General features: G+C 43.3%; 2 protein-coding genes across 5 annotated transcripts in view; one reads left to right on the forward strand and one right to left on the reverse strand.

The window, feature by feature from the left end:
* The window catches only part of mcf2l2 (MCF.2 cell line derived transforming sequence-like 2), a 50,141-nt gene that overhangs the window by 20,879 nt on the left and 7,013 nt on the right, over positions 1–22,249 (reverse strand). For all 4 annotated transcript variants that reach the window (XM_080505748.1, XM_080505747.1, XM_080505749.1 and 1 more), the window contains exons 2-15: positions 19,474–19,557; positions 17,094–17,208; positions 16,157–16,247; positions 15,096–15,209; positions 14,843–14,959; positions 13,767–13,916; positions 13,433–13,557; positions 13,238–13,352; positions 12,330–12,449; positions 11,561–11,752; positions 10,420–10,611; positions 10,145–10,331; positions 9,837–9,940; positions 8,533–8,621 (exon numbers count right to left, since the gene is read on the reverse strand). In XM_080505748.1, the coding sequence (XP_080361874.1) occupies positions 8,533–8,621; positions 9,837–9,940; positions 10,145–10,331; positions 10,420–10,611; positions 11,561–11,752; positions 12,330–12,449; positions 13,238–13,352; positions 13,433–13,557; positions 13,767–13,916; positions 14,843–14,959; positions 15,096–15,209; positions 16,157–16,247; positions 17,094–17,208; positions 19,474–19,557 (1,795 nt within the window). The remainder of the gene's footprint in view (positions 1–8,532; positions 8,622–9,836; positions 9,941–10,144; positions 10,332–10,419; positions 10,612–11,560; positions 11,753–12,329; positions 12,450–13,237; positions 13,353–13,432; positions 13,558–13,766; positions 13,917–14,842; positions 14,960–15,095; positions 15,210–16,156; positions 16,248–17,093; positions 17,209–19,473; positions 19,558–22,249) is intronic.
* Positions 686–6,847, forward strand: LOC308137173 (lactosylceramide 1,3-N-acetyl-beta-D-glucosaminyltransferase A-like; the record flags this gene model as incomplete). Its single annotated transcript, XM_080505750.1, has 2 exons — positions 686–785; positions 5,479–6,847. Exon 2 carries the CDS (start codon positions 5,678–5,680, stop codon positions 6,845–6,847), a length of 1,170 nt encoding a protein of 389 aa, XP_080361876.1. The 5' UTR covers positions 686–785; positions 5,479–5,677.

Consider the following 22,249-nt stretch of genomic DNA (forward strand, 5'->3'; position numbering starts at 1 on the left):
GACAGCCTGTGTGTGTCCTCTGTAAGACTGATGACCTCTCTTTTTTTTTTTTTTTTTTTTTAGACGTCCAGACAAGACGTGAATACCAAGAAAGACGTCAAAAAAAAAAAAAAAAAAAAAGTTCATTCACCCCGTTTTGCTCAGCGGGTTCCTTCACTCCTTCACAACTCTGGAGAATTAACCCTCTACTGCGTTATGTTTCACTGAAGAGCTCTGACATGGCTGATTGCAAAACTTTCAGAGGTAAATAATCCTGATTCATAGATCAGTGGCATGTAGTTTGTTACAAATATATTAAAAAAACCTGTTTTTTCACGAATTTGCAGTAAAATTTGTAGTGTACCTGTGGCAGGAGAGCCTGTCGGGACTGTTCTCAGGCTTTCTGCACGTTATTTAACACCTATTTCTACCGAGTTCCTCCCACTTCACGATACACTCCTACCCCACTCCCATAACTCCCCCCGAACACAACGCCATCACACACACACACGCACGCACGCACGCACACACACACACACACACGGTCGGTCGGAGCAGACATCCTCAGCCATTCAAAGAGGAGCTACAAGTGGAGAGAGGAGGAGGAGGTCAGAGGAGGGGAAAGAAGTCCGACAAAGTGAAAGTGACAAAAGAAGGTGAAGAAAGAAAGAAAGAAAGAAAGAAAGAAAGAAAGAAAGAAAGAAAGAAAAAAAAAAGACAGAAGAGAAGCAGCTGGATAGAGCGAAGCGGAGAAAGTGTCCCAGGAAGATAAATGCTGAGCCAAGAGGACTAAGAGCTGCAGTAAGGTAAGCCAAGTCTGTCCGTGTGTGTGTCCGTGTGTGTGTGTGTGTGTGTGTGTGTGTGTGTGTGTGTGTGTGTGTGTGTGTGTGTGTGTGTGTGTGTGTGTGTGTGTGTGTGTGTGTGTGTGTGTGTGTGTGTGTGTGTGTGTGTGTGTGCGTGTGTGTCCCCTGACGGGTATTTAGCAGGGTGATGTGGACGGACAAGGCTCGGTTATCAAACAGTACACAGTACTATCAGGAATACGCAACGCGATGCGGTGGCTCAGTGTTCAGGTTCTTTCTCGGGTCAACATGATCGTCTATCAGCAAAAATGTGAACCGAGTTCACGAGGTCACCTCGTCATCGTCAAAAAAGCTCATTCGCATTTTGGCAGAACGAAAAATATCACTCATTCCGGTTTTTCGACACAAATTCTTTTACTCTGACATGATCAAAACCACGCCTGCTTCCTTTTGCCTTTCACTGTCTTGTTGTTGTTGTCGATTACAGTTACTGATTATTTATTCAGGAATTGGAATTTAAGCATCGCTTGTTACTTGGGAAAGCGTCCGTGAGCTATTTCTTGAATATAACGAAGATCAAATCAATCCTCAGTGAAACTCAAAATTTCTGCTTCCGTTTTGCATCAGACAGACTCAGGAGTGAAACCTTGGAAACAGAGTTCCACACACACCACAATACTGACCCGCTTTGCATAAAGGAACCATGTCAGACATGTTTGTCAACCTTGGTGTCAGGAAATCCAACAACAAAGTTATTCAAAGTGAACTTCCTCAAATGCAGCCTCAGTCCTGAAATTCAGTCTAAAAGTCCCTCTAGTGATTCTACAGAGAACAGGGTGGACTCCCATCCCCTTGTTTGATCCGGACCAGAGTTCTCTTCAGGGAAAAAAAACGTTTTGAACAAGCGAGCTCTGGTCACTATGGAATTCTGGGTCTCGTTTCGCTTGAAAATGATCCTTCTAACGGGTGAGAGGATATGACGTAGATGACTTCTGGGTCATGAGGTGGTGGTGGTGAACAAACAAAGCAAACCAAAGCAGTTGGCGTTTTACGAGAGGGAAAAAAAATGGCGTCTGCTTGTGATTTTACAAGTCAGACGTAAACAGTCCGTGTCCGACCACGCCACCTGAAACGCCTGTTAATTGGTACGAATGGACCCAATGGGAAGTGTTGGACGAGCTAAGATATTTCTCTGACTTAAAAACATCAGTGCAGATGACAGTTGACTCTTCACACAAAACTTGGACTGTCAGCGGGACAAGAAGAGAAAAAATGTAGTTGTTGATGGCATGAAAAGAGTCTGTGGGAGAAAAAGCGTCCGGATCCAAGGAGAAAGTGAGAAATTATTCAGTGAGAAAGAACAACTGGATCATCTACAGAAGGAGCTGGACTGAACTCATCAGCAGAGAATCACTCGTCCTCATCGGATCTCTGCAATGGAAGAACAAGCTGCAGTGTGGGATGGATGGATGGATGGATGGATGGATGGATGGATGGACAAGATATCTTTGCTTTTTTTCGCATGCAGATTTGTCAACTGATTCACCACATATTAAGTATGTAGTATATTAGAATTATTATTATTCCTAATAATTCAAATTATTTTATTAATAATATAATAATAAAATAATGCTGTTGTTGTTATTAATAATAATATTATTATTAATAATAATAAAGAATATTGTTGTTGTTGATTTTATTGCCATTAACATTATTACTATGATTATGACGATTATTATTATTATATAATATATATATAACTACTTACTTTTGGGATTTTTTTTTGGTAATTTGTTTTGTGTGTTTTTATGTGTAATTTTGTTGTTATTGTTTTAAATGTTTTATGTTTTAAATGTTTTATGTGTGCTCACATTCACACCCGAAATAAACTAAATAAACTAAATTAAATATAATGTGTAAATATCATGTGTATATATATATATATATATATATATATATATATATATATATATATATATATATATATATATATATATATATATATATATATATATATATATATAGCTTCTTGTTCTTGGTTTCACATTTCACAAAAACTCTGGATTTATTCTTATTACACTCTGAGTCTTATTACACTCTGATAAAACTTATATATATATAAGTTTTATCAGAGTGTAATAAGAATAAATCCAGAGTTTTTGTGAAATGTGAAACCAAGAACAAGAAGCTGCCTTTAAAAAAAAAAAAAAAAAAGAATCTGCACGGACTGAGGATTTACCGTATATTCTGGACTAGAAGTCCGACTTGAGAGTGAGGCCCGGTTTACATAACATTCTTTAAAATGGAAACGCATGTTTTTTTTGCGTTTGCGTTTACACGGCAATGTTTCAAGGAAAGAAAAAAAAAAATGCTGAAAACTATGTTGTTGGCATGTAGAGCCACTAGTGGGTGCTGTTGGTTGTTTCTGTAACGAAACCAGGACTCAGAATCTATGGCGTCCTCCGTCGTGTCATGACTTCCAGGACTTGGTAGTTTTATATTTGACAGTCGCCGTAACGACAATCGAACTTGGTCGTCTGTCCACTAGAACGTCCGCATTCTCCCCGTTTGATGACACATTAAATTGTACTGCTGACTTCTAAAACACACAGTTGGTCCACGTTGCTCACAGTTCTTGCTCAGTCACAAGACCACGGCACGGCGATCCGCGGCCCAGATGACCCGGGGGTCCGGGCAGAACGTGGAAATGTGTGCTCAGCTTGTTGTGTGTCAGCAGGAGTGCCGACGTCAGCGACTTCTGGTGGCTCGGGGGCTCTGCTGAGCCAAAACGACTCCATTGTGTTTTGTTTGAGTCACATCCTCTGCGGGGTTGACGGGATGTTTTTGTGTCGTTTGTACAACAATTATAAGACAGAAAAGTGAAGTTCAAACCTTGTCGGCTATTTTTCCTGTCAAATAAGGAAAATTCTGAGAGATTCAGCCTTTTAATGCTCACGCGCAGTAGCAGCGTTTGACAGGTTTCCATGGTTTTGTCCATTTTTCTGTTGCTCAAGGAGCTCAATAATTACTTAACTAGAAGGGGAACTCGGTAGAGCGCAGATTTCGTCAACGCCAAAAGAATCAACTGAATCGAAAAAATTATCTGAGAATGCAAATATTTACGAAGGAGAGAGAAAAGAGCTGGGAGGAGGTGACCTTTCAGGAGAGCAAACCGGATGACCCCGTACTTTCCCTTTAAGAGCCGGCGAACACATGTGACCATAATGTAATTTGCTGCTTTGCACAGCTCGTGAAGGCAGCCACAGTTTCGTCGTGTACTTGTGAGGCATAACGGAGCAACTGTTTGTGTTGACGGTCCAGACAGGGGCGATGAGGTGCTTCAACCAATCACATCAGAGTACACCGAGTACACAGTACCGCTCTAACACTGCAGGTAGTGTGAGGAGTCAATCACTGGTTTTCTGTTATCGCAAGTGTCTTCCCTGTTTTAACTTAAAGCCACTGACACCTGGAGTCCGTACAATACGCCTCATAAGTAATTTTATATAAATGTGATTGTTTAGAACGTTGTTTGAACGGGTACAAGTACAACCTCTAAGCTGTAGCTACTTGGCGATACAGCGTACCAATACGAGATTAAATCCATAAAGTCTAATGAACAGATTACTATCCTAGGTGGCTGTTTTATTATTATTATTAAAAAAAAAATTTTTTGCCATTTTAAATAGTAACTACTTGGACGCAGGGACACAAAAAGCACATCAAAACGTTCAGGAATATGTCGACGTGTCTTTCGCTAAAGCTCCAAAGCTGTTGCGCACGCAGAAAAGACACGCGGTAAAAAAAAAAAAATAAAAATCCCAACTACGCCGGGGCTTTGGGAACTTTGTGTTTGAAGAGCCTCCGTCTGGTTTTCGCTCTCGGGATCCTTTTATACGATCCGCAGCCGGCACGTTTTTACGCACCGTTTGCACCGCAGGAACCGTGTGTGTGTGTGTGTGTGTGTGTGTGTGTGTGTGTGTGTGTGTGTGTGTGTGTGTGTGTGTGTGTCACTGGAGATAATCTTTTCCGACTATTCTCCCATCACATTTCTGTGTGGAAACAGTTTTCTACGTGTGGAGGATGAAGGTATGGACTCTAGTTTTTTAACTGTGTATGACGAGTAAAGTGCATTTACCTCGTTTACACGGACGCACGCACGCACGCACGCACGCACGCACGCACGCACGCACGCACACACACACACACACACACACACACACACACACACACACACCGTTGAATAACATGAGGCTCAGATGACGTGCCGATAAAAACTGTGGTGAATTTATTTTTTGCATACATACCGTGAGCTCAGTTCGCTAAAGCAAACCTGCGTGATTCACCACCTTTTCAGTGTTTTGTTTTTTTTCCCCCTGTCAAATGACCCAACTCCCCTCCAGTCTGTAAATTCTTTATTATGATTCCAGGTGCCGGTAACATGAACACGCCGTTAATTTTTAACGTTTAACGTTTCAATATCAAATTTCAGGAAAATGACAATATGTTGTCAATCTTGACCCGATGGCTCGCCAGCGTTGTTCCTATTATATTTCTAGTCAGTTAAAACACACGAGAATATTGTTCATGGTATTCCCTTTTTTGATGAATTCCGAATTCCAATGAAGTCTTAAGTTGTTGGTGATTTTTAGTCTTTGTGCTTCTGAACCCGGATGTTTCACTCTTCTACTTTCAGGTGTCATGTTGTCTGTTGACTGTGGGACACAGGGCCTGAGGAGGCAAGGGGGTCCCGAGGGAAAGGGGGCGTAAGGACTCATGTCGACTCTTGCTTGGTTGGACTCTTGACCGGATCGTCATGAGGTAGCGGCTGCTTCCCCCGGAGGAGACGCATGCTGCCGGCGAGGAGAGGCCGGCGCAAATAAGCGGGAGCCGCAATGTTCGTGAACTTCCGCCGTATCCACAAGTGCCAGTGCGTGCGGCTGCTGACCACGGGCCTCCTGCTGTGCGTGCTGATGGTCTGCTGGGAGCCGCTGGAGCACCACGTGGTCAGCCACGTGAGATCCTACTCGTACCGCTACCTGGTCAACAGCTACGACTTCCTCGGCTCTTTCGGCCGTCACTCCGGCAAGGGTCGGTGGAACCGATCGGTCGCAACCTACCCGTACCTCATCAACCATCCCCGGAAGTGCGCGGCCGGAGACGGGGAGGGCCGGGACGACGTCCTCCTGCTCCTGTTCGTGAAGTCGTCCCCGGAGAACTTCGAGCGGCGCCAGGCGATCCGGGACACGTGGGGCCACGAGAGCTTCGTCTCCTCGGAACTGGGCGTCATCGTCAGGCTGGCCTTCGCCGTCGGCGTCCACCCGGACGCCGGGCGGCGACCCGGGGTGCAGCGGGCGCTGCTGCGGGAGGACCACGTCCACGGGGACCTGATCCAGCAGAACTTTGTGGACACCTTCCACAACCTGACCACCAAACTCATGCTGCAGTTCCACTGGAGCCAGACGTACTGCCCCCGGGCTCGCTTCCTCATGTCTGCCGACGACGACGTCTTCGTTCACATGCCGAACCTGGTGCGGTACCTGCTGGAAACGCTGCGCACCGAGTCCGGGTCCCGGAATCTGTGGGTGGGGCATGTGCACAGGGGTGCCCCTCCGGTTCGCCGCACAAACAGCAAGTACCACGTCCCTTACGACCTGTACCCCTGGCCCTCCTATCCGGACTACACGGCCGGCGCCGGGTACGTGGTGTCGGGCGACGTGGCGGCGAAGATCTACGAGGCCACGCTGCTGCTGAACTCCTCCGTGTACATCGACGACGTCTTCATGGGAATGTGTGCCAAGGCCATGGGGCTCTCGCCCCGGGAGCACGCGTACTTCTCAGGGGAGGGCAAGGCCCCGTACCACCCGTGCATCTACGACCGCATGATCACATCGCACGGCCACGCGACCGACGTGCGCTCGCTCTGGCGGGAAGCGATGGGCCGCTCGGGGCGCGGCGGCCCCGGGGGCTTTCTGGGTAATCTGTATTGCTTTGCTGTCAGGGTGACGCTGCTGTGTCTGCCAAATCCCCGGAACACGTATTCCTGCAGAGCCGCTTTTACATGAATGCTCTTTGGCCAAGAACGTCCAGCCAGATGATGATTCGTCGTCGGACAAATATTTTGTGCATCAAAACTGGACAAAAAACATTTGAGGTGACCTTTTGGCATTTCATTCTTTGAAAAAAAACAGTCAACTAACTGGTTTGGACGGTAACCGACCGAGTTGGGACGACACTCGATCCTCCAGCCAGTGGGCGGGGAATAATGAAGACGCCCCACCCATGTGCCAGCTAACATATTACTGTGTTAGGTGAACACATGCTGCTCAGAGATCAGCTTTCATTGTGCTTAACCTCCCGTGTCAGGTTGGGGGCTTTTTTTCTTCCCTTTGTGTCCACATGACCCGACATTCTGGCTATTGTTTAGCTGTCGCCTCCCGGACGGCCTCGGCCCCGCCTCCAACGTCTAAGGTGTCTTTTTTTTTTCTTCTATGTGTCGTATTCCAATTTTACCCAAGCAAATGACATAATTTCAATCCTCTGGTGATTTTTTACGTGTTTGGATAAAGTTTTAAACTTACATCTGTCAATGCTGTCAATGGATTGAGGGTTGGGAAGACAAGATGACGAACAAACTTCGGATCTTCTTTTGTAAAATTCGCATTTTGGTGTGTTCATGGTCTCTGATGCAAATCGTCAATACTTTTATACAAAAAAAAGACTGAACGTGCCCAAAACTATTGCATAGTGAAACCACTGTCATATGACAAGTGTTGATTCTTTTTTTTGTACACGATTACACAACGTTTCAAGTTTTTGCGCTTCTGTTTCAAAAAGGTTTTGCATTTCAGGCGAACCAGGATCCTCACTTGAGTGATGCGAGTATAGAAGATAAAACAAATGTTTGTCATTGCAAATACATGTTTAGTTTTACCTGATACTTTAATTTTTGTTTTCAATTAAACCTGAAATGTGCATCATTGTTGACTCTAATCTTTCCTCACGCTTTGCCATATAACAAGGTCATAAATGTTCAGTCCCGAGGAAATTATACCAGATAACTCGAATTTCCAAACCGCCTGATGGCCAATCCAACTCACTGCTACGTTGTTTATTTCGGGCAATCGTGTGGGAGGGTTCCCCCCTGTTGAACATTATGTAAAATGCAAATGGGAATAATCCTTTTTGAGTCTTAAAATGTATTAGTAGAAAAAAAAAAAAAATCAAACAGAGGTTGTTCTGGCCCTTTTTTCATACTGCAACTTCCTCTCGTGAGAGTAAATGTGAAATTTGTCTGGTGTGGATGTTGGGCATGTTGACTGGCCTGCGGGAAGTGTCAATCATGACAATAGTGAAAAAGAAAAAGAAAAAAAAATACAGTGGAACTGTCTACTAACGGAGATTAAAAATAAAATACACGTTTATTGTTAAATCACATGAGGTTCAACGTTTATACTAGTCCCCCTTAGCGGTTAGCGGCTAACAGCTCGTGGCTAAATTGAATGATTTGGAGTGCGACGCTAAATATATGTATGGAAGATGACGTGATGAAAACCTTCGCTCTCTTCCGTGTCTTATATTGAAACACCGACAAAGGAATAACGGCACTTCCTGTCCACTGTGCCCGTTCCCACGCCCCACCCAGCCGCCCCCTGAACAACAGACGTCGCCCGTCGCACAGGCAACCCGAGCCGGAGCCTCACGGGCTCACCTGTCTGTGGTCAGCGGTTTCTACCACGTCTCCTCTTACCTGCGTCTGTTGGAGAGACTCTCCTCCGTCTCATTTGTCACAACAATGTGGGTGGAGCCGCCCTGGCTCTCCTCGTGCATCACCTCGATCTGTGACACACAAACACACACCGAGTCCGGCCGTCCATCATCACAACGTCGGGAATGTAAACAGTGTCTGGTGACGCTCATATTCCTGGAAACCGTCGACACGGCAGGCTCCCCCCCCCCCCCCCCCCCCCCCCCCCCCCCCCCCCCCCGGGGTTTAAAACTGCTGGTTAATCGCTTCAGCACACCTTATTTTAAATTCTTAAATTCTTCGTGTAGCAGAGGAGGACTGTTGTAATTTCTTGTTTGGTGGGAAGCTAAACTGCAGATAGTAACTTATTCACCGCAATCCACGACAAGGATCAGTCAGTTCTTATATATCCACGTACAATAAAGTATATCTACCTATAATGAAGCTTTCTTCAAAAAGTATATATTGCAACTGTATAGTAATGTTTCATCTTCTGTGATTCAACCTTGATGTGAATTAATAAAATATTATTTTTTGTGTGTGAGTTGTAATGTTTAAGATGTGAAGGGGCAGAATTTAAAAAGTTATAATTCTTCCTACCACGCTTTTCAAACTTGTAACGCACAGATTGTAAAATTGGAGCGTCGTGTGATCTCTGGATTACTTATATGGATGTTCGCCTTTTTTAAATTCTGTTTGTTTCTTTTTCTGGTTTTTGTACATGTAAGTAAGTAAGTAAGTAAGTAAGTAAGTAAGTAAATAAATAAATACATAGAGAAATAGATAGACAAACAAATAAACAAACAAACAGACAGAAAAATAAATAGAGAAATAGATAGATAAACAAACAAATAAATAGATAGATAGATAGATAGATAGATAGATAGATAGATAGATAGATAGATAGATAGATAGATAGATAGATAGATAGATAGATAGATAGATAGATAGATAGATAGATAGATAGATAGATAGATAGATAAATAATATAAAAGCTGACAGTCACTGTAATAATTCAACTTGGTCATCTGTCCATTACAATATCTGTGTTCTCCCAACTTTAATGTTTATAACGTATTTTCTTTTTTTAATGTGTGTGCGGTTTCGTTACAAAAACAAACAGCAGCACCCACTAGTGGCCCGACATGCCCGCTACAGTGTTTTTTAATAGTTAAGTGAAAATGGGTTCACATTTATCAAAAAGTTGCCGCGTAAACGTGAATCTTCTTTGAAACAAAAACGCAAAAACAACGCGTTTTCACTCGAGACGTCCTAAAAGTAGAACTCCAGTGATTTACACTTTGTACCTTGATGCCGGCTTTCGTCTTGCGTACGTTCTTTTTCTTGTTGGGATCAGCGTCAGACTGCTCTTTGCTTTTGTTGGAGTTATCAGAAGCTCGGCGAGCAAGAGCTGAAAAAAAACACAATAAAATAATAACAACTTTAAAAAAAAACATCCTCATGCTGTAAGCAGGTTCTCTGTCGATGAGCATTCAAATACAAGTGCAGTATTTGTAACTAAGTTTACAAGGGAGAGAGAATGTAAATAGTTTAGCTGGGTAATAGCAGATTACATTTTTTTTTGGGGGGGGTGGGGGGTTCTTTACAAACTCACGCTGCTGGTTCCCTGCGGTCCTGGGCGGGTTCTTCAGCGAGGGTCGTTTGGGGGACGACTCGGGCCGCGGCGCCACAGGCTGGATGGGCCTCGTCTGCTTTGCCGAGAGCCTCTTCAGACTGACGTGTCGCTTCTCAAACATCTCCTGGACGTCTTCCAGTCGCTTCAACGCCTTCAGGACGTTGTTCTGCAGCAACAGGGATCACGTTTTCTTTTTTAAATGTTGCACCGAGGGCAGAAGGTCCAGACGTTCGTCCCCCGGGACGCCGTCTTACCTTGAGGTCCTCGGACAGGACCAGCTCGTATTGGTTGTGGAGGTTCTTCAGTTCCGTCAGCTGGTTATGTTGCGCCGACTCCAGAAAGCGCTCGATGTCCGTCAGAGCGGACTCCGCCCCATCCTGCGACTGACACTTGTCCACGGCCTGGGACGCCAGCAGGTAGATGCCAGACTCGCACCACTGGTTGACCTGCGTTGGGTAAATTTAGTGCTTCACATTAATCTTTGGTACTCAATGAAATGGGAATTAATATTTTGCAAGTTATCGTTGTTTCGTGCAAGTCTGCGTTGAACGCTGAAGGCCACAAGTTATTATACTTTGTATTCACGGGAGGAAATATTAACTGCACCACTCTGTGATGTCTCCAAGGTCTTTGGCCGCCCGGCCAGAGAACTCCTTATCATAAACATTCCTATCTACTTTGCTCACACAGAAGATCCACTCTCACTTGCCCGTGAACCCGTTTCAAGCAGTTTTGATTGTACCATGCTTGCTTCATGAAAACGTAAACGCCTACTTTAAGTTTGTCAATAAAACTTGTCATTTCTCTCGTATACTGGTGTTCAGAGGCGGGATTGACGGGATCCGAGGACAACCCAGCGGGGGAGTGAGTGAGTAACGGACGACAAGACTGACGACAAGTGAGAATGAATATTGAGGGAGCTGATTTAGTGAAGGTATTTGAGAACACGCGAGGAACCAAGTCCGTAAAGCAACCACTAATATTTGCTTAAAGAGTATGGGGGGGGGGGCTGATTTGGGGAGGGTGTTCTACAGACAAATACGCGAGGAACTAAAGTCCGTAAAGTAATCCTAATAGTCACTGGATACTTAGAGAGCTGCTGATTTGGTGAAGCTACGTCCAAAAATACAAAAAAAGCAAGACCTAATATTCAGCAAGAAAAAGTCCTCAGGGAGGCAAAACTGCCAACTGAGATCTATCTGGGGAGTAAAAAATAACCTCTTGAACACAAGAGATTCAAGAGGAAGACTTGCAGCAGCAGAAATCTCTCCGAAAAATCCCACTGCTGAGAACCTCGCTATGAGTTTACACTGATGCATGATGCGCTAACGAATAGCACCGACGCTATGGAGACAATAAAGAGTCGGATCCTGTTTGGACTTTGTGAACCGTCACCTTGTCAATGCCGACGTGAATCTGCAGGGACTTGGACAACACGTCCGTCTTCTTCTGGGTCTTGTTGCTGAAGTCGTCGCAGACCCGCCGGAGCTCTACGCACTTGGGCCGGATGGAGTCCACAGCGTAGTGGTCGCTCTGGATCAGCTGGTCACCGTGCAGCGCGTGCAGCTGGGCTTTTTCTACGCTGGGCTGCAGGAAGGAAAATATATACGGGAAATACAAAATCACCTTCTGCAACAACACTGAGAAGCTTGTCTACTGCAAAACGACGATCGACGATTAACCTGAAACTGATGCCGATACGTGAATTTGTTCAACCTGCTGATAATGACACCGTGAGAAATACGTAAACCGATTATTTATAGAAAAGTGTCTTGTGTGTTAAATCCTGCATGGTGCTCTGTGGCAGCGGTTTATTTACTCAAAAATGTGTTTATGTAGTTTTCATGTTGAGCCCCCCTGATCTTATCGAATGTAATCTTACCAACGGGAGAACACCGTGACTGTCAAAATAAAACTACCATGTCCCGGGAGAATATGGACTGGGGAGTCACGGCACTCTGGAGGCCGCCATGTTTGTTATTGTCCATCAACTGAGCGTGTGCAGAAAAAAATCTATGTAAGAGAATGTATGAATGTAAGAAAAACAAGGATTTCGAGAGACAAAAAAATCTCTAAAAAGTCTTTGGCTTGTCGTTTATATATCGTCCACAGCTTGACGTACAGATCAGCATAAATATGGTAAAATCTGCGCGTGCGTACGAACCCGAGCTTTCTCCTCCAGTGTCTCCAGCTCTTTGAGGAGGGCCTCTACCCGGACCACGCAGTCCCCGCTTTCCGACAGGCCGTTCAGGGAGTCCAGCAGACAGTCCAGACACACTTTGACCTGCGGGCAGCAAGACGACAACGCCGAGCGGCGCTCAATCTCTGCACTGACGTACGCCGACGACACCATGACGTTCACTCATTGTTGTCGATCCACGTTTGTCACTCGACCTGAGGCCGTCACTCTAACCCAGGGGTGTCAAACTCAGTTTAGTTGAGGGGCCACGTCCAACCTAATGTGACCTCTGGAGGGCCGAACAAGTCAAACAGAACATATTAAACTGCAGATACGGAGTCTTTCCTTCTTTTGATTCTTTTGTAACTGCAAGAATTTGCCAGTCTATTCTGAAATATACATAAAGGAAAAATAAAGGAAATCAGATATTATTATATTTGCAAAAAAAAAAACCTCAGTCACCTGTATCTGGATATCATATTCGGGATTAAAACAATGTCATCATCTGGAAATTGTTTTGAGTTTACGTGTCTAAAGTATCATTTCACATAAGTTGGACTCATTGTTTTATTGTGAAAGGTGTTGCGCTATTTGTCCTCCACAGATGCATGAATGTTGGGAGTCAAATTCTGACCAACGGTGGTTTTGAATGTCATTTTTGCCGATCGAGTTCTTTTAGATCAGCCTCTGTCAGTTTTAATTTTAATACTTCACACTTCAAAAATCCCCTGGCGGGCCGTATTAGATCGTCTGGTGGGCCTGTTCTGGCCCCCGGGCCGCATGTTGGACACCCCGGAGCAGCGGCTTTCTACAGTTCTACCCATCTACCAGCAGGAGGCAGTGCGGCTCCCCCTTCCTCTGGGCGCCGCGTGATATCAGACAGAAAGACAAACCTCTCTGAAGTCCTGCTCAAAGTGACGTAGCTGCAGGCACTGCTCCAGCTTCAGGTGGTGCTTACACCAGAACTGCTCGAAGGCGTTCTCCGTCTCGTCCAGCTGGGCCAGGAGCCTGAAACACGGGGCGACACACACGGGCGTCAGGGCTTCACTTGCTGGCGGCGGCCGACAAAAGGTGGCGTGACCGCCCACCTCTCCACCGTGGTCTGGTTCTCCATCTCGTCGGGGTTCAGCTGGTGGTTCTCCGACTTTGCCGCTTGCTCCTTGATGCAGCTGAACAGGGTGGTGCCCTGCTTCACCGCCAACTTCAGCTCGTCCTGGTTCAGAGGGAAGCAGAAAGTAAACTTGTGTATATGACGAATGCATCCATCTGCTAGATCTGGTTTAACTAAGCTCGGGTTGGACCTGTCATTCTGTCACGTGTGTGTGTGTGTGTGTGTGTGTGTGTGTGTGTGTGTGTGTGTGTGTGTGTGTGTGTGTGTGTGTGTGTGTGTGTGTGTGTGTGTGTGTGTGTGTGTGTGCGCACCTTGAGGTTGTTGTGTTTGTCTGTGTGCGCTGTGAGCAGGTCTTTGGTGCACTGGACGTCGTTCGGCAGCTCCGTCTCCGCCAGGTCTGTGCCGAACTTCTGCAGCATCTGCGCCGTGGTTTTCACCGTCAGGGCAAAGTTCTCGATGGCCTGAGGGGGCGGAGAGCAGGAGAGACTCGTCTTCTCTGCCGGCGGAGGACAGGTTCAGTCTGCACACTCTCCGAGAGCTATTACCTTGGTTTATTAACTCTTTATTACTTTATTACTAAAGGTACTGACGTGATAATGGAGAAAACGCTGGTCATTTTGTTGGTAACTTGTAATAAAAAAATTTTTCCTATCCTATTACAATTGTGTGTGTGTGTGTGTGTGTGTGTGTGTGTGTGTGTGTGTGTGTGTGTGTGTGTGTGTGTGTGTGTGTGTGTGTAGAGATGTAAATATATAGATTAAAACGGTACATAGATAGATAGATAGATAGATAGATAGATAGATAGATAGATAGATAGATAGATAGATAGATAGGTTAATTATCAATATAATGCTCTAGGAAATATAATATTTATTTTGTGTATACATCTTCATAAAAAAATTATAATGTATATGTGTATATATGTGTGTGTGTGTATATATATATATATATTATTTTTTTTAATTTTTTTTTATGAAGATGTATGAAGATGTATACACAAAATAAATATTATATTTCCTAGAGCATTATATTGATAATTAACCTATCTATCTATCTATCTATCTATCTATCTATCTATCTATCTATAAATATTTGTGTGTATATATATATATATATATATATATATATATATATATATATATATATATATATATATATATATATATATATAAAATGTGGTTTTGCCGTGTCTGGAGTGAATTAATTAAAAAAAACTATTTAAAATTCTAGTTCTGAATGAATTTGGAACTGAAGAAGACGCCCCAGTCGCAGACGTCTCCATGCTTCACCTCAGCTGTTCCCAACAGGTTCATTCATCTTGAAGCTCACTTCAGCCTGACGCAGGGTTTTCCCCTCCGCGGTGAGAAGCGGGGTTCAGCCTACTCACGGTGCGGTGGTGGATCCACTGGCTGTGGCAGTACTCCAGACTCCCCCCCAGCTCCCGGGTCAGCTGACACTTCTCCACGTAGCCGTGGAGGTCCGACAGCGAGTTCAGCATCACCGTCTGCAAGACGACGAGGCGCTTTTCAGCTTTTCGGGAAAATCTACTCCACAATAACTCACATTACCCAGTTTTTTTTTTTTTTTTATTATTAGTATAATTGCTGTGAGAATAGGGACGTTTCATACTAATCCAGTACCTTCATTTTGAAGTCGTCTTTGTGCAGCTTGATGCCGATGTCAGCGATGGCCCTCTGGAAGAACCTGGACGGTCGGAGCACCAGCACCAGCTGGAGGTTCCCTGGGAAGGCCCCCTGCGGAGCACCGTGCAGGAGGTACACACTATATCACTGTTTGTCAACCTTTTCTGAGCCGAGGCACACTTTTTTTCTTTGGAAAAATCTGGAGGCACACCACCACCACCACCCGAAAATGTTAAAATGTGAAACTCTGTAGCCGATATGAACAATATAAAGTCATTCTCATCAAAGTTTTATCAACAGGAATCAAATAAATACAGAAAAAAAGTATTTCCCAGTTTCTTTTTTTTTTTAATTGTGACTCCCTCAGTGTGAAACCTGGACCTGATGGATGAAGAGCTGAGATCCTGGTTCACATTCTTCCTTTTCAAAAACTTCTCCATCACCATTTTCTATGAGACTTTCCACAAAGCTTCTGAAAATAATCCCAGGTCAATAATAATAATTTTGTTGTAGTTTAATGTAACAGTTGTATTTAACTGCATTGTTTTTTGTTTTTTTTCTTTATTTTGAAAGTTACTGTTTGTTTTTGCATTATAAGTTTCACATGTTTTTGTTTCCACAGTAAAACACACTTTTTCTTACTCAATCTTCTTCTTCAATCTGAATCTGAATCTCTAAATCTAGTAGTAGTGTTAGTATTATTATTATTATTTATAAATTTTTCTATGAGACTTTCCACAAAGCTTCTGAAAAAGAAATACCAGGTCAATAATAATCATTTTACTGTAGTTTAATGTAACAGTTATATTTAACTGTATTGCTTTTTGTTTTTTTTCTTTATTTTGAAAGTTACTGTTTGTTTTTGCATTATAAGTTATAAAAATTATTTGTTTCACATGTAGAAAAACTAACTTTTCTTACTCAGATTTTCTTTATTTATTTCTTGTAAAAAAAATAATTTTTTTTAGATCTCATGCATTCATTCATTATGTCAAAATTAATCAATAATCATAGAATCGCTGAGCTCCACACATGATGGCGTTTGCAGGGAGACTCACGGCGATGCGGGACAGCGACGCCTTCACGGAGCTCCATTTGTCTTTCCGCCGGTCGATGATGATGATGAAGCCGATGCTGGCGGCGTCCAGGCTGGAGGCGGGAGGCAGAGAGGAGACATGAGACGGAGGAAGACGCCCGGAAAGCACTTTAAGAACCTCCTTCACGGCAACGACGTACGATCGCCTCAGTTAAACCAGAGGTCTGGAACCTTTATCAAAAGAGCCGTTCTCACAAGATCCCGTCAAATAAAATGTGTCTGCAGCCGCAAAACATTATTATCTGAAATAAAGGGAAAAGAAACTGAACACAATGAAGTGTCACAGCTACAATTTAGATGTATTTTATTATATTTTTAGTTTGTTGTGGCCAATTTGTTTTTTTAGGAATATTCCCTCTTTCACTATTTTTTTTATATACATCGCTGCTCTGTGTTTCCTAAGAGTTTAAGCAGTTTTAGCCATACTAGGATTTTTTTAAACGCATTTTTTTTTCTTAATTTCTCCTTTATTTTCTATTTTTCATTTCCATTTTTTTTGTTTTTCTGCTTTCCCCCCTTTTTTTTAATCCATTTCCCCCTTTTTCTTTATTGTTCCCACTTCTTCCTTTCTCTTCTTTTCTTTCTTCCATTTTTCTCAATTTTTTTGGGGGGCTCTTTTACCCGTTTTACCTTATTTTGCTTTTTTTTGCCTTTTTTTTTTTTTAAACAGTGTGGAATATATTAAAAAAAAGAAAGAAAAATGAAAATAAATGTTAATTTCAAAATAAATATTCTAAAAGCTTCAGGGAGCCACGTGAGGCTCCAGAACAAGTTCATTCATATTCATTAAAAAAAAACAAAAATAGGGTGAAATTTCTAATGACATTGACACGAAGTAAATTCTTGCGCACGTGCGCTTGTGTGTGTGTGTGTGTGTGTGTGTGTGTGTGTGTGTGCACCTGGGGATGCTGGTCAGGTAGGTGACCACGTTGAGGAAGTCTTCCTCAGGCACTTCACTGAAGCCTGAGAACTCGGGGAAAACGATGATGGGGGCGCCATCTTTCCCTCTTCCTCCTGCAAAAGAAAAAAAAAACAGTCTGATTTGACTCTCCTCCAGGTGATCTTACAGTTGTGACGCCGATTCCCAACCAACAATAAAGTCTGCAGCGACACCGTCAAACAAATCACATTAATCCTTAAGATTCTAGGAGGAAAAAAAGAAATAAAATATTATTGTGAAGTTTGATTGCGATGATTAAAACAGTGGCTTTTACAGCAGTTGGAAAATCTTTTTTTTTTTTTTTTTTTTAAACCTACATTTAAAAGTTTGTTTGTATTTATTTATGTCGCACCTCTTTAAAATCGCCACACGATGGCGGCCTCGAGTTGAGTTTAATTTTTGTGTGCGCGTGCAAATGGGCAATTCCTCTGGAAGTGACAGAAGCAACTGCAACGAGGTAAAAACAAAACCTCGAGACTAAACAGTCCAGTGACATAATATTTTATACACACGCTGCAGGAAGGAGTTTTCTTTCCACCAAAGCCCTTTCAGATTAAAATCCCACGTGAATCAGGATTCTGCTGACTGTTCTCAGTTGCAGCAACTTTGCAAACAACTTGAAACATTAATGTGGATAAATGGTTGTTTTGAAAAGAGAATTTTTTTATTTCTTTATTTTTTTTATATTTTTACATTTGATTTAAAAAACATTTGAAATTACATTTTTTTTAAATACTTTTTTTATTGTTTAAATAATTTTTTTTTTGTTTGTTGGCGTTTTGCATCACTAATCTTGCCTCAGATTGTGTTCCATGTTAAACTGAAGAAAAAAAAGATAAATAAAAAGTGAAAAAAAAAAATAAGAATAGAGAGAAGTTTTGTTGATATGTTTCATAAAGACGCTCAGTACAGAAATGATTCCTTCTTTCTTCAGTCCGCTTGCTCAGAGAAAATGAAATATGATTAAGAGAAAAATGCAATATATTAATCGTGATTAATCGAAATTAATCCACAACAACCCTGTTTATAAATAAGTGAAGCACACACACACACACACACACACACACACACACACACACACACACACACACACACACACACACACACACACACACACACACACACACACACACACACACACACACACACACACACACACACACACACACACACACACACACACACACACTCTGAGGCTATAAACCAGGCCTGTGTTGAGGTTGTGTAACTCTGGAGGCCTGAAACGCTGCGAAAGCATCTTTTTTTTAAAAACCGCTCATTTCGGCTGTTGTTGTGAGACGGCCGGGGAAAAGGAATGAGAGGCATTCCCGTCCAACCACACAGGCTGCTGTGTCACAGCACATCTGGAAAGTCTGAGGGCACGGAAGCTCCGGTCTGAACCCCGTGACCCCCCCCCCCCCCCCCCCCCCCGCTACACCACCACCTCCACCCCCAGCTGCAGGCCTCCAGACTCACCAACCAGCAAGTCCTCAATGTAAAGCTGCTCTTTTTTTAATTTTTACAGCACAGACCGGAATGTGCTTTAACTCCCTCCACCTCCCTCCACCTCCCTCCTGCTCCCTCCACCTCCCTCCACCTCCCTTCACCTCCCTCCATCTCCCTTCAGCTCCCTCCAGCTCCCTCCTGCTCCCTCCACCTCCCTCCACCTCCCTCCACCTCCCTCCAGCTCCCTCCACCTCCCTCCATCTCCCTCCATCTCCCTCCATCTCCCTTCACCTCCCTTCACCTCCCTCCAGCTCCCTCCACCTCCCTCCACCTCCCTCCATCTCCCTCCATCTCCCTTCACCTCCCTCCAGCTCCCTCCACCTCCCTTTATCTATCTATCTAACCATCATCTATCATTCTATCAATCATCCACCCATCCATCAATCCAACCATCCATCCTTCTATCAATCATCCCTCCATCCAGCAGTCATGTGGCTTCTAGCTCAGAAGTGATGAATTGAAAACACTGTGGTGATGAAATGATGCCTTCAGGTACCGCAGGATTTTTTTTTTTTAAGCAGAAACGACACTTTAACAGCTTGTCTCCACTTCTTCCTCACAGCCGAGTGAAAAGTTTACTACAGATCTTCTCCTGAACTGTGAATATTTATGTCTTTGACCTCGTTGCTGAAAACTTCAAACAAATCAGCCTCTTGTTTCCTTCAACATTTCCACTAAACACAAAGTACCTGCTGTTAGTTATTCTGAATAATATATGTTTCTGGTGTATAACTTTAAAATCCATCACAACCAGGGTTAAATGTTCTACCAATCACAACTTCTTGTGCAGGGAGAGAAACAAAACCAAAACAATTGGATGTTTTGCTGTTTACCTGAGAGCAAGGCAAACTGGCGATGAAGCTGCTCTATGATGTCCACAGCCAGCAGGGGCCTGATCTCCTGCTGCATGATCTCATCTGCAAGGAGACACACACACACAAAACAACAACAACAAAAATGTCAGTGAAGTCCATGAAAAACTATCCTCAACCAGTGATAAATGCTCTTTAACGATGAATAACAGCCGTGACTCGCACAGTAAAGATGAACTGAAAATGTAACCGAGAAAATTACAAAATCAGTTGTTCAACTTGACGGGAATTCATCGATCAAAACGACTGAACAATAATCGTATCGTGTCGTCTGAGATGATTTGCAAAAGCCGTGAAGTCATCGAATCCCATTAAAAACAAAGGAAAGTTTGATTTATGTCTTTAATGTGTTTAAAATTCAATGTTTTGGGGCTTTTTGTTGACACATAAACCAGGCTACAAGTTTTTGTTAAGCTTTTTGGCTCGCTTGCATTTACGTTCACAAACTCGAGAACAAGCGCTCGAGAACAGGAAGTCCTTTCTTTACGTACGTTTGTATAATTGTAAAAAAAATAATAATAATAATTAGAAAGATCTGATGTGAACGATGTTATTTTTTCAAAAATCGTCCAGAGGGGGACATTTTTAGTAAATAGCTGGATATTTGAAAGCGATTCCCAGACATTTTTTATGGACAGAAGTGGGATTGTCATTATGGGTTTCCCCCCGTTTCCATGGAGACGGAGTCAGAGCGTTTTCAATAGGTTTCATATTGGAAGCCGTTCCCCCTCCCCACCAATAACCAAAAAAAAAAAAAAAATATATATATATATATATATAATTTTTTTCCCTGGCCTCCGAGCATCATCGTCATGGAAACAGACGCCAAAAGTGCAACGACAGTTTTGCGCATTCACTTGAAATCGTTGTCGTGTGAACGGCCGCAGAGTCTGAGGACTAAAAGCCGCCGGGCGCGACGCCATCGCACCCAAACCCTCACCACAATCTTCCTCACTGCTTTTAAACTCTCACTGATGATGATGATGATGATGATGATGATGATGATGATGATGATGAAACAACTCTCCAGAGTCAAACTGTCCATGCAGGCAGCAGTAAAGAAACTCCACCCTGCTCAGTCCTGAAGTTTTCACAAACACAGGCTTAGACCACTTTTGGTTTTGAATTAAAGGTAAAAAATAAAAACAAAATTAAAATAAAGACTTGTTTTGTATTTTGTGGAAGGGCTGCGGGACCCTCGGTATATTTCAATCACGTTAATGTTGATTATATAAAAACACTGTGATTTTCACCGTCACAGAGTTTAAGCTGGGGGAGAAAAGTGTGTAAACGACATTAAAATGGCACATAATCAAGCCGCCTGAATGATAATGATCGTCTGAACAAAACAAAAAAAAATGCAAACAGCCCACCAGGGATTGTTTTAGTTCAGGAGAAATACTCTTTTTTTTATAACCAAGACTTAAGGTAGTTCAGTCTAAACCTTCATGAAAGGGATCGTAACCATTACCAGGCTTCAAGCAGTGTTGACGAGTTCACCAGCGATAAATAAACTGGGTTTTTTTTTTATTTGTATTTAATTCGCATCCCACATTGACGAGAATTATCGAATCTCCACGACAGAAACAACTGAACAAAGGTGAAACAACTGAAACAGCCAGTTTAGCTGAAAAACTGATGAAATAACTAAAATCACAAGAGAAAATTACAAGAATTCCTCGAGTCTTCAAGCCTGAAATGTTGTGACAGTGATCATTGAATCTCGCGAGATGCAGCGAACAAACGGGATCTCGCCTCGGGGAATCTTGGGGAGTTTCCGTGACACAGGCCGGGTTCGTTCCGCCACAGATAAACGCTTAAAATGCGTGTTTCTACGGGTCTAATGGCAAATTTCCTCCAGAAAAGGACCGACGACACATCAGAGATGGACGTCAACAAATATTTACAATTTTTTTCCCCGAGTGGATCCGAGTAGAGTGACTTTAAAACTACAATATTTCCCAATAAAAGAAACTAAATCTAGACTAACATACAGACTGAATCTCCCCTCATAGACCTAAAAATCAGCTTTTTTTTTTCTTTCCGGAATGTTAAAGTATTCTTCAGTCGTCCCACGTACTAAATCACATGCAGACATTTCTCTCCTTTCCTGAACAGAGGTCACGTATGAGCGAAGGAGAACAAAGCGTTCTCAGACCAGACAACAAGAGAGTATATATATCCATGACCATACATTAAACTTTCGCCTGTTCTCGTCGGGCGATTATCACCCCCCTCCCTTGAAGCCGGGAGCTTCCTGCGGAGTTTGCGGCGAACAAAACTTCCTCTGTCGCCGAGAATAAAGACGGGCTTTTTACGCCGACTGCGCTGTTTTGGTCCGGCCGGGATGAGTTGCGTTGGTGGGAGTGAACAGAAGGAGACGAACAGCACAGCGGCTGCTAACGGCCTTTAATGGAAGCGCTTATCAATGCACCTCTGTTCTGAATGAGTCTGCTGACATGCTGGGAGGAGGGGTGGGGGTGGGGGTTTCAAAATAAAGCTAAGGATGCGTCGCCGAAACTCTCACTGATCACTGATTTAAATACAAAATCATCCAACGTGGCGGATTCAAAGCGCAAAAGAGTGCGACTTTTGGCGCTTCCTGGAACCGCTGACATCATCGTTTTCAGCAAATGTGCGTCTCGTCAAGTCAAAGCCGAGGCGGCGTTTTAAAGATTCACCGCTCCGGGACCCACTTTTAAAAAAGAAAGCGGGAACGTCCAAACTTTTTCTGTCT

The sequence above is a fragment of the Blennius ocellaris genome (assembly GCF_963422515.1).
Source record: "Blennius ocellaris genome assembly, chromosome: 12".
NCBI classification, from domain to species: Eukaryota; Metazoa; Chordata; class Actinopteri; order Blenniiformes; family Blenniidae; genus Blennius; species Blennius ocellaris.